This window comes from Cherax quadricarinatus, chromosome 72, assembly GCF_038502225.1.
Source record: "Cherax quadricarinatus isolate ZL_2023a chromosome 72, ASM3850222v1, whole genome shotgun sequence".
Lineage (NCBI taxonomy): Eukaryota > Metazoa > Arthropoda > Malacostraca > Decapoda > Parastacidae > Cherax > Cherax quadricarinatus.
In genome coordinates, this window is record NC_091363.1 from 9,645,925 (window position 1) to 9,659,097 (window position 13,173).

Below are 13,173 nucleotides of genomic sequence, written 5' to 3' on the forward strand. Positions count from 1 at the left end.
CAAAAGTGTAAGAAATATATGGTAATAAAGCCTGTTTAGTATACCTTGCAAGGTGTATGGTAGCTATTATTGAAAGAATTGAGAGACTGACTGGATTGCAGGTGAAAAATGAGGCTTTAGGAAGGGTAGGGGGATGTGTAGTGTGTTTACAGTGAAGCATGGAAGTGAACAGTATTTAGATGTAGGTTTTTTTTTTTTTTTTTTTTTTTTTTTTTTTTTTTTTTTTTTTTTTTTTTTTTTTTTTTTTTTTGTATTTGGAAAAGGGCATATGTTAGGATGGATAGGGAAGCAATGTGGCAGATGTTGCCAGTGTATGGAATAGTTGGTAGTGTGGAAAATTGCATTTATCTGAATGTATCATTATTTACATAACAGTAAATAAACATAGATAATTATTATTTATCAGTTAGACAAGTAGGAATTTGGGACACCTAGGTTGCAAAAAATGTCCCCCTTCGATACCTACCACCGTCATATCAACAAGTTGCTCTGGACCTATTAATTAAATGAAATGTACATCACCAGTAATGCTGGTAAATATATAAATTTGTGGACTGTATATTAAAAATCATTAATAAATGATTATAGATACACATATACATAACAGAAGGAGAATATCTTAAAATCACTCGCCAATTTGACTGGAGATTAATGTGTATCATACTCAGAAAACCTCTGTCTATACATGAAAATAACTGGCCAGAGTTATAAGATAACAGACTTATCTGAGGTTCCTGGAGCTGTCTTGTCCAGTCGCCTGATATCTCAAGTTATGCAGGAATGCACATCCAACAATTTCGCCTCCTATTTGAGAGGTGTCAGCCCAATTTTAACCTCTAGAGCACGGAAATTCCTTCCCATTACACTAACGTTGTAGCCAATTCGAACAACAAAATGGCCACTGTCCTCTTTTTAAAAATACACTTTTATTAAATACAATATAGGGCATCTATTTACCTATAAATTACCGTATTTCCGGAAAATACAGTATTTTCCACAGGTAGGTTGCTGAAAGCAGTTGAGTTTTTACGAGGACAGTGAGGCTCGGGTTAGGGTATGTAGGAGAGAGGGAGATTATTTCCTAGTAAGAGCATCCCTTACAGGGATGTGTGATGTCACTTTGGTTGCTCAATGTATTTGTAGATGAAGTTGTAAGAGAAATGAATGCAGGGGTTTTGGGAAGAGGTGTGAAATTAAAAGATTAATGAACAGTGGCAGCAATTGTCAGATGCATTTTGCTGATGACACTGCTTTTAGGAGATTCTGAAAAGTTGCAGAGGTTGGTGGATGAACGAGAGGGTGTGCAAAAGGAAATTAGAAGTGAACGTAGGAAGGAGGAAGGTGGTGATAAAAAAAATTAGGTAATGAAATATTGGATATCAGATTGGAGGGAGGGAGTAATGTGTTCATATATTTAGGAGCAAACTTGTCAGCAGACGGAGCTGTGAAAGATAAGGTGAACCATAGAATTGAACGGGAAAGAGGCGAGCAGAGGAGCCTCTTGAGACAAAGGAAATTATTTGTGGAAGAAAAGAGGGGAATGTATGAGTGTGTAGTGGTGCCAATGCTCTTATGTGGGTGTGAAACAGGTGGTGAATATTACAACAAGAAGGCTGGAGGCAGTGGAGATGACTCGTCCGTGGGCATTGTGTTGTGTGAATAATATGCTGTGAATCTGTAGCTTGGACATTAGGAGTTGCAGGGTTTCCTAAAAGTATCTGGAATGGTGAAGGTGTCGAGGTGGTTCAGACACTTAGGGATGATGGAACACAATGGAATGACTTAGGTGTATAAATTTGTAGTGGAAGGAAGGCTGGGTAGGGGTCATCCTAGGAAAGGTTGGAGGGAGGGAGTAAAGGAGGTTGTGTGCTAGGGGCTCAACTTCCAGCAAGTTTGTGTTTGTGTGTGTTTGTGTGTGTTTGTGTGTGTTTGTGTGTGTTTGTGTGTGTGTTTGTGTGTGTGTTTGTGTGTGTGTTTGTGTGTGTGTTTGTGTGTGTGTTTGTGTGTGTGTTTGTGTGTGTGTTTGTGTGTGTGTTTGTGTGTGTGTTTGTGTGTGTGTTTGTGTGTGTGTTTGTGTGTGTGTTTGTGTGTGTGTTTGTGTGTGTGTTTGTGTGTGTGTTTGTGTGTGTGTTTGTGTGTGTGTTTGTGTGTGTGTTTGTGTGTGTGTTTGTGTGTGTGTTTGTGTGTGTGTTTGTGTGTGTGTTTGTGTGTGTGTTTGTGTGTGTGTTTGTGTGTGTGTTTGTGTGTGTGTTTGTGTGTGTGTTTGTGTGTGTGTGTTTGTGTGTGTGTGTTTGTGTGTGTGTGTTTGTGTGTGTGTTTGTGTGTTTGTGTGTGTGTGTTTGTGTGTGTGTGTTTGTGTGTGTGTGTTTGTGTGTGTGTGTTTGTGTGTGTGTGTTTGTGTGTGTGTGTTTGTGTGTGTGTGTTTGTGTGTGTGTGTTTGTGTGTGTGTGTTTGTGTGTGTGTGTTTGTGTGTGTGTGTTTGTGTGTGTGTGTTTGTGTGTGTGTGTTTGTGTGTGTGTGTTTGTGTGTGTGTGTTTGTGTGTGTGTGTTTGTGTGTGTGTGTGTGTGTGTGTGTGTTTGTTTTTGTGTGTGTGTGTGTGTGTGTGTGTGTGTGTGTGTGTGTGTGTGTGTGTGTGTTTGTGTGTGTGTGTTTGTGTGTGTGTGTTTGTGTGTGTGTGTTTGTGTGTGTGTGTGTTTGTGTGTGTGTGTGTTTGTGTGTGTGTGTGTTTGTGTGTGTGTTTGTGTGTGTGTGTTTGTGTGTGTGTGTTTGTGTTTGTGTGTGTGTGTGTGTTTGTGTGTGTGTGTTTGTGTGTGTGTGTGTGTGTGTGTGTGTTTGTGTGTGTGTGTTTGTGTGTGTGTGTGTTTGTGTGTGTGTGTGTTTGTGTGTGTGTTTGTGTGTGTGTTTGTGTTTGTGTGTGTGTGTTTGTGTGTGTGTGTTTGTGTGTTTGTGTGTGTGTGTTTGTGTGTGTGTGTTTGTGTGTGTGTGTTTGTGTGTGTGTGTTTGTGTGTGTGTGTGTGTGTGTGTGTGTGTGTGTGTGTGTGTGTGTGTGTTTGTGTGTGTGTGTTTGTGTGTGTGTTTGTGTGTGTTTGTGTGTGTGTGTTTGTGTGTGTGTGTTTGTGTGTGTGTGTTTGTGTGTGTGTGTTTGTGTGTGTTTGTGTGTGTGTGTTTGTGTGTGTTTGTGTGTGTGTGTTTGTGTGTGTGTGTTTGTGTGTGTGTGTGTGTGTGTTTGTGTGTGTGTGTTTGTGTGTGTGTGTGTGTGTGTGTGACCAAAGTAACATGAAAGGATTCAGGAAAACTGGTTAGCAAGACTCAAGTTTTGGAGGTGGGAAGTACAGCTCTTGAAATGGTGTTGGCACACTTCTGGGAAGACGGTGATGGAGTGAGTGATTAAAGTTTCTTTTTTGGGTTACCCTGCCTCTGGAAAACTGGTTGTGTGAATTAAAAAAAAGCTTTAAGATGGGCAAAAACACATTTTTTCATTACAGTACATTGTACTGTTCTCCCTCACTTTATAGTAATTCACTTTATTCATACAGTGGACCCTCGACCAACGTTGGCATCGTCTAACGTTAAATCCGACTAGCGATACATTTTAACGCAAAAATTTTGCCTCGACTAGCGCTAAAAAACCCGACCAACGCTATTCGTTCCGTTAGAGACTCTACCACTTTGGCCTGAGCGCGCCTCTCTTGTCCCGTGGGTGCCAGTGTTTACAAGCCAGCCAGCCACCATGGTCCCATCCCAACATACAATCGGAACATTTCATATTATCACAAGTCCTAATGGAAGGGGATTCCCCTTCTAAACACTAAGACCATCAACACACTTCCCTCCTCCCATCCCATCAATCATCACCAGATCTTCAATAAAGGTACGTGTCGTGTGACTGTGCATGTCTTCTTCAGTTTGTGTGTATTAAAATTAATATTTCATATGGTAAAAACAATTTTTTTTTCATGCTTTGGGGTGTCCTGCACGGATTAATTTGATTTCTATTATTTCTTATGGGGAAAATTAACTTGACTAACGATAATTTTGACCAACGATGAGCTCTCGGGAACGGATTAATAGCGTTAGTCGAGGGTCCACTGTATTGGGTATTATGCAATGTCCTATTCTCACTAATTTGGTACAGTATGTGATTTACAGCCACTTTGATTGGTAGCTCTGAGTGTATTGAAGATTGTGCAGTTGTTTATGGCCTGAGCGGGCTTGATACTGATACTCGGGACCTGCAACACACTTACAGCATAAAATGAGGGACACCTGTATTTAAATACAGTAGCTACTGTACAATAGTAGCTCTTGTTAATCCATGTAGGGTGTTGTGCTTACATTGTAGTACAGTGGACCTTCGAGTTTCGGCAGCCTCGACTTTAGTGAAATTTGACCTTCGGTGAGTGTTTTTTTTTTTTTGGGGGGGGGGGGAATTTGGCCTCTAGTTTCGTTAAAAAACTTGCATTTTGGCGACCGTCTGGTACCTGTCCGCCCGTCACCGTGCACACAAAGCCAGTCTCCCATGCCATTCACTCAGTGTGCCATTGTTTACCAACACGTGACCATCACCCTGTGGGTTCGTACGTAATAATCCATTGTTTTTTGCGATTACAACTGCTAAATAAGTCACCATGACCTCAAGGAAAGCTAGTGCAAGCCCTTTGGTAAAGAAAGTGAGGAACTATCAAATTAAAGAAGGAAATCATTGAAAAATGAGTGGAGTGCGTGTTAGAGCTTGCCAGGATGTATGGCAAGCCCCATTCAACCATCACTTCGATCGTGGCGAAAGGAAAGGAATTAGTGTGCTGTTGTTGCAAAAGGGGTGGCTATGCTGACAAAGGAGATCACAAATCCTCGAAGTGGAGAGGTTATTGTTGGTGTGGATTACCGAAAAACAGTTTGCAGGAGATAGTGTTACGCAGTCGATATGTGAAAAGGCAAGGCAGTTGCACGACGATCTCGTAAAGAACATGCCTGCAACAAGTGGTGATGCTTGAGATTTTAAGGCCAGCAAAGGTTGGTTTGAGAGATTTAAGAAGCATAGTGGCAGTCAGTGTGATGAGGCATGGTGAGGCTGCCAGTTCTGACAAAGTAGCTGACAAGTTTGTACAGGAGTGAGTAGACACTGGAGAATTCAAACTTCAGCAAGTGTTTAATTGTGACGAAACTGGCATCTTCCAGAAGAGGCCTAAGAGGACCTACATCGTGCAGGAGGAAGCGGCACTCCCAGGACACAAACCTATGAAAGACAGGCTTACACTCATGTTTTGTAGTAATGCTAGTAGGGATTTTAAAGTGAAGCCTTTACTGGTGTATCACTCTGAAAATCCCAGTGTTTTCAAGAAATAGTGTCGCCAAGAGTAATTTGTGTGTGATGTGGAAGGCTAACAGTAAGGCGTGGGTCACAAGGGGAATTTTCCTAGACTGGTTTAATGAAGTGTTTGGCCCCAGTGAAGAAATACCTCCTGGAAAATAAATTGCCACTAGAGTGCCTGCTGGTAATGGACAACGCTCCTGCTCATCCTCCAGACTTGGAAGAGCAAATATGGAGGAGTTTAGTTTCATCACTGTGAAGTTCTTGCCTCCTAATACCATTCCTCTCCAGCCCATGGACCAGCAGGTCATTTCAAACTTAAAAAAACTGCACCAAAGCAGTGTTTCAGAAGTGCTTTGAAGTGACCTCACACACTGAATTGACTGTAAGAGTTCTGGAAAGATCACTTTAATATCCTCCATTGCATAAACCTTATAGGTAAGTCTTGGGAGGGAGTTACTTCCAGGACTGAACTCTGCTTGGAGAAATTTGTGGCCAGATTGTGTACAAGAGGGATTTTGAAGGGTTTGTGGCTGACCCTAAGGAACCTATGCCAGTTGTGGAAACTATTGTGGCATTGGGGATGTCCCTGGGGTTGGAGGTGAGTGGTGAGGATGTGGAAGAGTTGGTGGAGGACCACAGGGAAGAGCTAACCACTGAAGAGCTGCAAGAGCTTCATCTGCAACAGATCACAGCTCATGAAACTGCTGCAGAGGAGGAAAAGAGATGGAGGAAGGTGCCTTCAAAGATTAAGGACATTTGTGGAAAGTGGATGGAAGTGCTAACATTTATGGATAAACTTCACCCTAACAAAGCTGCTGCAGGCCGTATTGGCAACATATACAATGACAGTGTTGTGTCCCACTTCAGGGAAATCTTAAAGAAACACCAGAAACAGATCCCTCTGGACAGATATTTTGTGCAACAGGGGTCCAGTGACTCTCAAGCTGGTCCCAATGGCATTAAAAGAAGTAGTAACCCCAGATATGGACTTCATACCTGAAGTCCTAATGGAAGGAGATTCTCCTTCCAAAAAAGTGTACACCTTCCTCCTATCCCCTCCTCCCATCTTCCATCCACGCAGAAGTTTTCAGTAAAGGTAAGTGTAATGTTATTTTTTAAATGCATGTACTTGATTTCTGATTGTTTTCATTATGTAAATCTTTATTTAATTTGAGAAAAAAAATTTATTTTAATATTTTTGGGTGTCTGGAACAGATTAATTTTATTTCCATTATTTCTTGTGGGGAAAATGGTAGTTTCATGAATTTCGACCTGCGGCAGGCTCTCTGGAACGGATTAATCACGAAACTCGGGGGGGTGTCCAGTGTACAGTGGACCCCCGGTATTTGATATTAATCCGTTCCTGAGAGCTCGAAAAGCGAATCAATTTTCTCCATAAGAAATGATGGAAATCAAATTAATCCGTGCAAGACACCCAAAAGTATGAAAAAAAATTTTTTTACCACATGAAATATTAATTTTAATACACACAAACTGAAGAAGACATGCACAGTTACATGACACTTACCTTTATTGAAGATCTGGTGATTAATGGGATGGGAGGAGGGGGGTGTGCGGATGGTGTTAGTGTTTAGAAGGGGAGTCCCCTTCCATTAGGACTTGAGGTAGCAAGTCCTTTTCCAGGGTTACTTCCCTTCTTCTTTTAATGCCACTAGGACCAGGTTGAGTCACTAGACCTCTGTCACACAAATCTGTCCATAGAGCTCTGTACTTCCCGTTCCTTTACGATTTGTCTAAAATGGGCCACAACAGTCATTGTAATAGTCACCAGCACGGCTTGCAATAGCTGTGTTAGGGTGATTGTCATCCAGAAAGGTTTGCATTTCAACCCGCTGTGCACACATTTCCTTAATTTTTGAAGTAGGCACAATGGATTCCACAACTGGCATAGGCTTCTCAGGGTTAGCCCCAAACCCTTCAAAATCTTTCTTAATTTCCATACTAATTCTCCCCCTTTTTACCACAGGGTTGGCACTAGCTTTCTTGGGGCCCATGGTGACTTACTTTGCAGAAACAAGCACCAAAAAGTGATAATATGGATAACGTGGAATGTACCGAATGTATCCTTAGATGCGTGCACACTGGCTGGCTTGTAAACACTGGCACACAAGGGGCAGTTCAGGCCACACGTGGACACGTCTCGTACGAATCGTATTGAATACCGGGTTTTCAATCGGATACCGAGGCAAAATTTTTGCGTTAAAATGCATCGAATACCGGATTGATCGAATACCAGGGGCCCACCGAGTCTTTAAATCTGTGGTTACCTAACATTCAGTTTGCCTTTTGAGTGAACAACTTCCTTTGTTCTTTAAATAATGGGGCAGTGCAGTAGATGCACAGATGTATGCTTGTTAATGAAGTAGTTCCCCCCAAAATTGTCACTTGTGTACAAGATGAAATTAGATACAGTATACTATTTTCTGTAATACAGTAAGTAATTGGAAGAGTGCCTTGCTTGGCACTAATTTTTCTTATATTCAATGAAAGGACCATTATACACTTTGCTTAATAAATATTTCACAGGTTAATACTGTTATAATGGAAAGGTCATGTAGTAAAAAAAATTTTTTTTTTTTTTTTTTCCAGAGTGTCTGGTAAAGAAAATGTGGGCCTGCAAGAGTGTGAAAAAGTGGAGGAAGAAATGGATGTGGAGGAAGTTGCTAAGGTGGAAGAGTTATCAGTTGCTTTTTCTACTCAGTGTCTCAATGTTGAAGATATAGATGCTGAAGATGGTGGAAACCCTCAGCTAGTGTCGGAGTATGTGAACGACATTTACAAATACTTAAGAGAATTAGAGGTAGGCTTGTAGTACGTTTATTGCTAGTAATTTTTTTTTTCTACTGTTTATGGTAGTGGTAAATTTAAAATTGGTACAAGATATGAAAAATTTAACTCTTAAAATGATATAATTTGGATGAAGATTCGTCCATTGCTGTATTGTATACTCTTCCTATCAGCCAGTGTTGGCATCTTAATGTTTTCAGCTTTAGTCATAGCTTTTTTGGCCTAATGTTGTATGTTATATTTGAAAGCCATTTTATAGTTAGCTGTTTTAGTATGGATGTCTGAATTCAATTTATTCAATATAGTGATAGTTGCTTATTCTTGGATCCCTTTTCATATGATCTAAAAATTTGTATGTGTAAAAGTGTGGCCCAATTTCTGCTATAATACTGAAACCATTTTTGAAGATTTATTTTGCAAAGGACTTTAATCTGTAAATAATATTTTTTTTTTCTTTATGGCAAGTCATTTTAAATAAAATAGCAAATGGTAAAATTAGTTGTGGCATGCACTGGTAACTTTTGTCAGAGGATATATCCAACATCTAGCTAGCTTTTGGGAGAAGTTGCTTGCACAGCATCCTTCATCAATCTAATAGAGGCATGAAGGTGGCTTGGGACTGCCTTTCCAAACTCTTCAGGACAGCAACTTTTTAATTTTCAAAGTACATCTACAGGAAACCTACAAACAAGGATTATCTGATATTCTTAATCTTTATCTGTGCAGAATTTACCATTTTCTTCACCCTTAAAATGTTTTGGGAAGAAATCCTCCAATTAAAAAAAAAAAAAAATCTAGTGCTGCAACAGTATAAAGTGACTAGTGTTGTATTCCTTTTGTAGTAATGTAGTTCAATACAAATGTAGTTTGCTGCAGACTTTTTTTGTTTTGCTCATTCCACAGGAGGGCAGCAAGGTACAACCTCGTTATTTGGACGGACAGGTAGTCACAGGAAAAATGCGAGCTATTCTCATTGACTGGTTGGTTCAGGTGCACCTACGCTTCATGCTTCTCCAGGAAACTTTGTACCTTACTGTGGCTATCATTGATAGGTATCTCCAGGTGGGTTGGTTTAACGAAAGTACAATATTTTTGTTCTTCAAGTTTGTCAATTTTTTTAATAGCATTCTAAATTAAGAATGCTATTAAATTGTTTAAAGTATGATTTTCTCTGGTGAATGCAAAAGCTATCTGATCTTGCTTGCCAGTGTGTGTCTAATATGTAATGTTTTGGTGTTAAGTGCATTAATATATTTTTTTTTTTTCAACAAGTCTGCCGTCTCCCTAGTGTATTAGTTGATATCGGTAACTAGTCAACTATTGAAAAGTTTGGATGTGTTCTTCTTTTACTCCCTTACCTAGTCAAAGGTTATGGGTTAAAAATGCAATACCTGCACCTTGCAACCATGTTAATATTCCTGGCATACAGAAATGGCCTATCCCCAGAACTTCGTTTCAGTAATGTAAAGAAACTTGTCAGTTTGCAAAATTTTTCTTGCAACAAGCCATTTCCCACCAAGGTAGGGTAGCCTAAAGAAAAGTTAAAAGGTCCTACACTGAAACATCCTTTTCATTTTTCAGTTTACACTTCTTCCTACCTCCCAAACTACTCTGGCTAACCAGTTTTCCTGAATTACTGCACTTGTAAGGGGATACCTTGCTTGGTGTAATCATAAACACTACCAATTCACTTGAATCTATATTGCTTGATGTTTAACCTATCTACCACTTAAAACTGCCTTCCAGTGAGGTGCACTAATGTTGTGCTAGTATATTGGCATGGGAGTAATTTTAACCCTTTCGAGGGTTCTGATGTACTAGGACAGCTGACGCACCAGGGTTATTGACATACTAGAACGCCTAAATTCTAGTGCCTTCAAATCTAGCGAGAAAGCTGGTAGGCCTACATATGAAAGAATGGGTCTGTGGTCAGTGTGCGCAGTATAAAAAAAAATCCTGCAGCACAGTGCATAATGAGGAAAAAAACTTTGACAGTGTTTTTGGATTAAAACGGCGACTTTGCACTGTATTTTCCTATGGTATTTATGATGGTATTCTAGTTTTCCTGGTCTCATTTTATAGAATGGAAGACATATTACAGAAATTGAGATGACTTTGATTGGTTTCACAATGAAAAGTACCTTGAAATTGAGCTCAAAGTAGCAGGAATGTTCAATTTTTACCAAAGTTCAAAAGTAAACAAATCGTGCCAAGCGTCCAATACACATCAACTGGCGAGTCTAATATTCTTTTACAAGTGCGTTGATATTATTTATACCATTTCTACACTAATGCAGTATTCTGCATAACAGTTAATCTTCTAATTTTTTTTTTTTTTTAGTATAAAAATTCAAAGTGGAAAGCAAAAGAAATGTAAGAGGGGCCTGGGGATGTGACTAATGAACAGAGAACTTGTTTTAGTGCCAGGAATGTGTCTTGTATATTCTGGACCCTATATGGAAATTGGCATCTTCTGAAATTTGTGTGAAATTGGCAAAATTGCCAATTTCTAACTGCTTTATTGCATAGTTGAAATTGGTAAATAGGTGGTTTCTTGTACTCAATAGAAAAAATGGAGTTCTAGCAAAATACGTAAATATGATTTTTGACTAGTACACAGGAATTGGCCGAAAATAGGGGTCAAAGTGGGCAAAATCGCCGAAGCGTAAACATCATTGAGACCGCTAACTTTGGGAGAGCATAATTCCGTAAGTTTTCCATCAAATTTCATACTTTTGGTGTCATTATGATCGGGAAAAGATTCTGTCATTTCATAAGAATTTTTTTTTTTCCCCCCGAAAATTTTTTGACCCTGAGAACGAATTTAGGAGAGGGCCTCTCAACCCGGGAAGGGCTAATAAAGGTTACTTAAACTTGGGCAGTTGAAATGAAGCTGTAGTTGCATAATCTGTAGAGCTTTGGAATTCACAATGCCAATGCTTGGGTTCCTAGAGGCCTAATGAATTGTAAGCTATGAATAAGAAAAAAAAAAATTTAAAGGGCAAAGGTTTCAAAGAAATACCATGGGTGGTTTCACTTGTATGTTTTTTGGCTATTTCAATAGATCTGATCTGGTTAGCAACATTTAAAATATGTTTTGGCACATTTTGAACAAAATACTGTTAGTCAGTTTTCAGCTTGGGGCCACTTAGAACACTAGTGGCAGAGGCTCCATCTAACCACTAGTAGTAAGACCTCTCGGCTAGTCTTACCATAGTAAAAACAAACAAAAGGGTATCTTGAAGTCCACCTTTAATGGCTGATTTACATGAAAAAGTATCTACAAAGAAATGAATGTCTTTGGCAAGTAAATGTTGCTAGAAAATATTCATAAGCTTAGTGAATCTAGCCCATGAAGGGGAAAGAATGGCCATCTTTCATTTTCATAAGTCAGAGGTTTCGGCTTTAGGGGCTAGAAATATTTTCAAAAAATTTTCATACTTTGTTCGACTTAAGTTTTTTGTCAACTTCTAAATATTTCTAAATTGTAAATTGACAGTCTTCACCAAGGTTGACCCAAAGGAATCATTTGTCATTTGTTTAATTGCTGTCTTTGCAGGAAGACTGCAGTTAAACAACTGATTGATGTCGGCACATTTCCAGTTATCCTGACTGCAATTTCCCCTCCCCTCCTTCAGAGTGCAGGCACTTGCTTACCTTACCACCTCCAGGACTATTCCAGCTAACCAGTTTCCCTATACAAGTTACTTGCTCACTCGAACAGTGCATTCGTTGAAAACTGTCTCCATTCACTCCTAACATGCTCATACAATCCTGCAACATGCTCCTTTCCTCCCTTATCCCTAAAACTCAACCTCTCACTCTCCAACCATTGGTGGGATGATACATTTTTCCCCCTACCTTCCATCCCAGATTTGTATTTGTCAACCTATCCTTGTCTATCCTTCCTACATGCACAAACCTCAACACCTACTCCTCTTCAAGGGGGGGGGGCTCCCCCCAATATCCCCTTTGCTATCCCATCCTCCCCCATTTTCCTTTCCTCCTCCTCCCCACCCCTCCCTTTTGCCCTTCCTCTTTTTGGCCTTTGGGATTTTTCCCACAGGCACACTAGTTCATAGGTAGGGGTAAGGGTACCGGGGTCCATCCCATTCCGTTGAGGTTCTTGGCGGTGGCGTAGTTTGCCGTGGGATCTGGATCGCCTGGGGATGTCCCGATCCCTCTCCGGTATCCCGGAGGGTGACTTTGGGTGTCTTTCGGGCGACGGGTGTATCTCTGGAAGCCACCTTTCGGATTCCGGGGGTGGTGGCCGAAGGAGGTATGCTTTGTGGCGGATATCTGGCCGCCCTCTTTTGTCCACCGAGGTAGCTTGGCAGATGTGAGGTTGCTATCCCGGATTGCTGGTTTACTGGCATGAAGGGTAGGGTATGGCACGGGTTCCATGCTGCATCTGCACTACTTGCGGTGCTGAAGTCTTCTTGGGCGCGGAGGGAGATTTCTGACCCTTTCATTCCTCCTAGAAGCTATCCCTCCCTGGTCCCCCCCTTTTTTTATTCTTTTTTTTTGTTTGTTTTTGTTTTAAAGAAAAAAAAAAGTAACCTAACCATGGAGTCCCAAATCCATGACCCTGCTACCCCCAGGCCCCTTATTGTTACCGCACCGTTCTGACCTCGCCTCATCTTTTGGCCACTCTTTGGACACTCCTAAGGCCCCTGTACCTCTTGCTGATGCTGTTTCCTCACCCGCTTCAGGTACCGGGGCTTACACTGACTCCTTCGATTTCTGACCTCCGCTCTCCTTTGACTATGCTTCCAGCCTCTCCCTCTATGGTGCGACGATTTTCGAATCACCAGCCCGTCTCACGTCAGACCAACTCTGGTCCCACTCCTAAACGCCAATGACAATCTCCTGAAGATGTTACTTCGTTACCTTCCCATTCTACTCGGAAAAGATCGACATGTCATGCACTCCCTCTCCACACTCGGTTTCGGACCACACATTGGACTAAGTTCTTTACTTTACGACAGACTTCTTCTACTGCCTATCTTTCTGACCATAGTACAGTACAGTGGACCCCCGCATACAGATT

The 13,173-nt window shown here is 40.8% G+C and overlaps 1 protein-coding gene across 2 annotated transcripts in view; it reads left to right on the plus strand.

The window, feature by feature from the left end:
* LOC128701304 (G2/mitotic-specific cyclin-B) overlaps window positions 1-13,173 on the plus strand; it is a 49,234-nt gene that overhangs the window by 2,941 nt on the left and 33,120 nt on the right. For both annotated transcript variants that reach the window (XM_070100403.1, XM_070100402.1), the window contains exons 3-4: window positions 7,926-8,136; window positions 9,027-9,185. In XM_070100403.1, coding sequence (XP_069956504.1) covers window positions 7,926-8,136; window positions 9,027-9,185 — 370 coding nt within the window. The remainder of the gene's footprint in view (window positions 1-7,925; window positions 8,137-9,026; window positions 9,186-13,173) is intronic.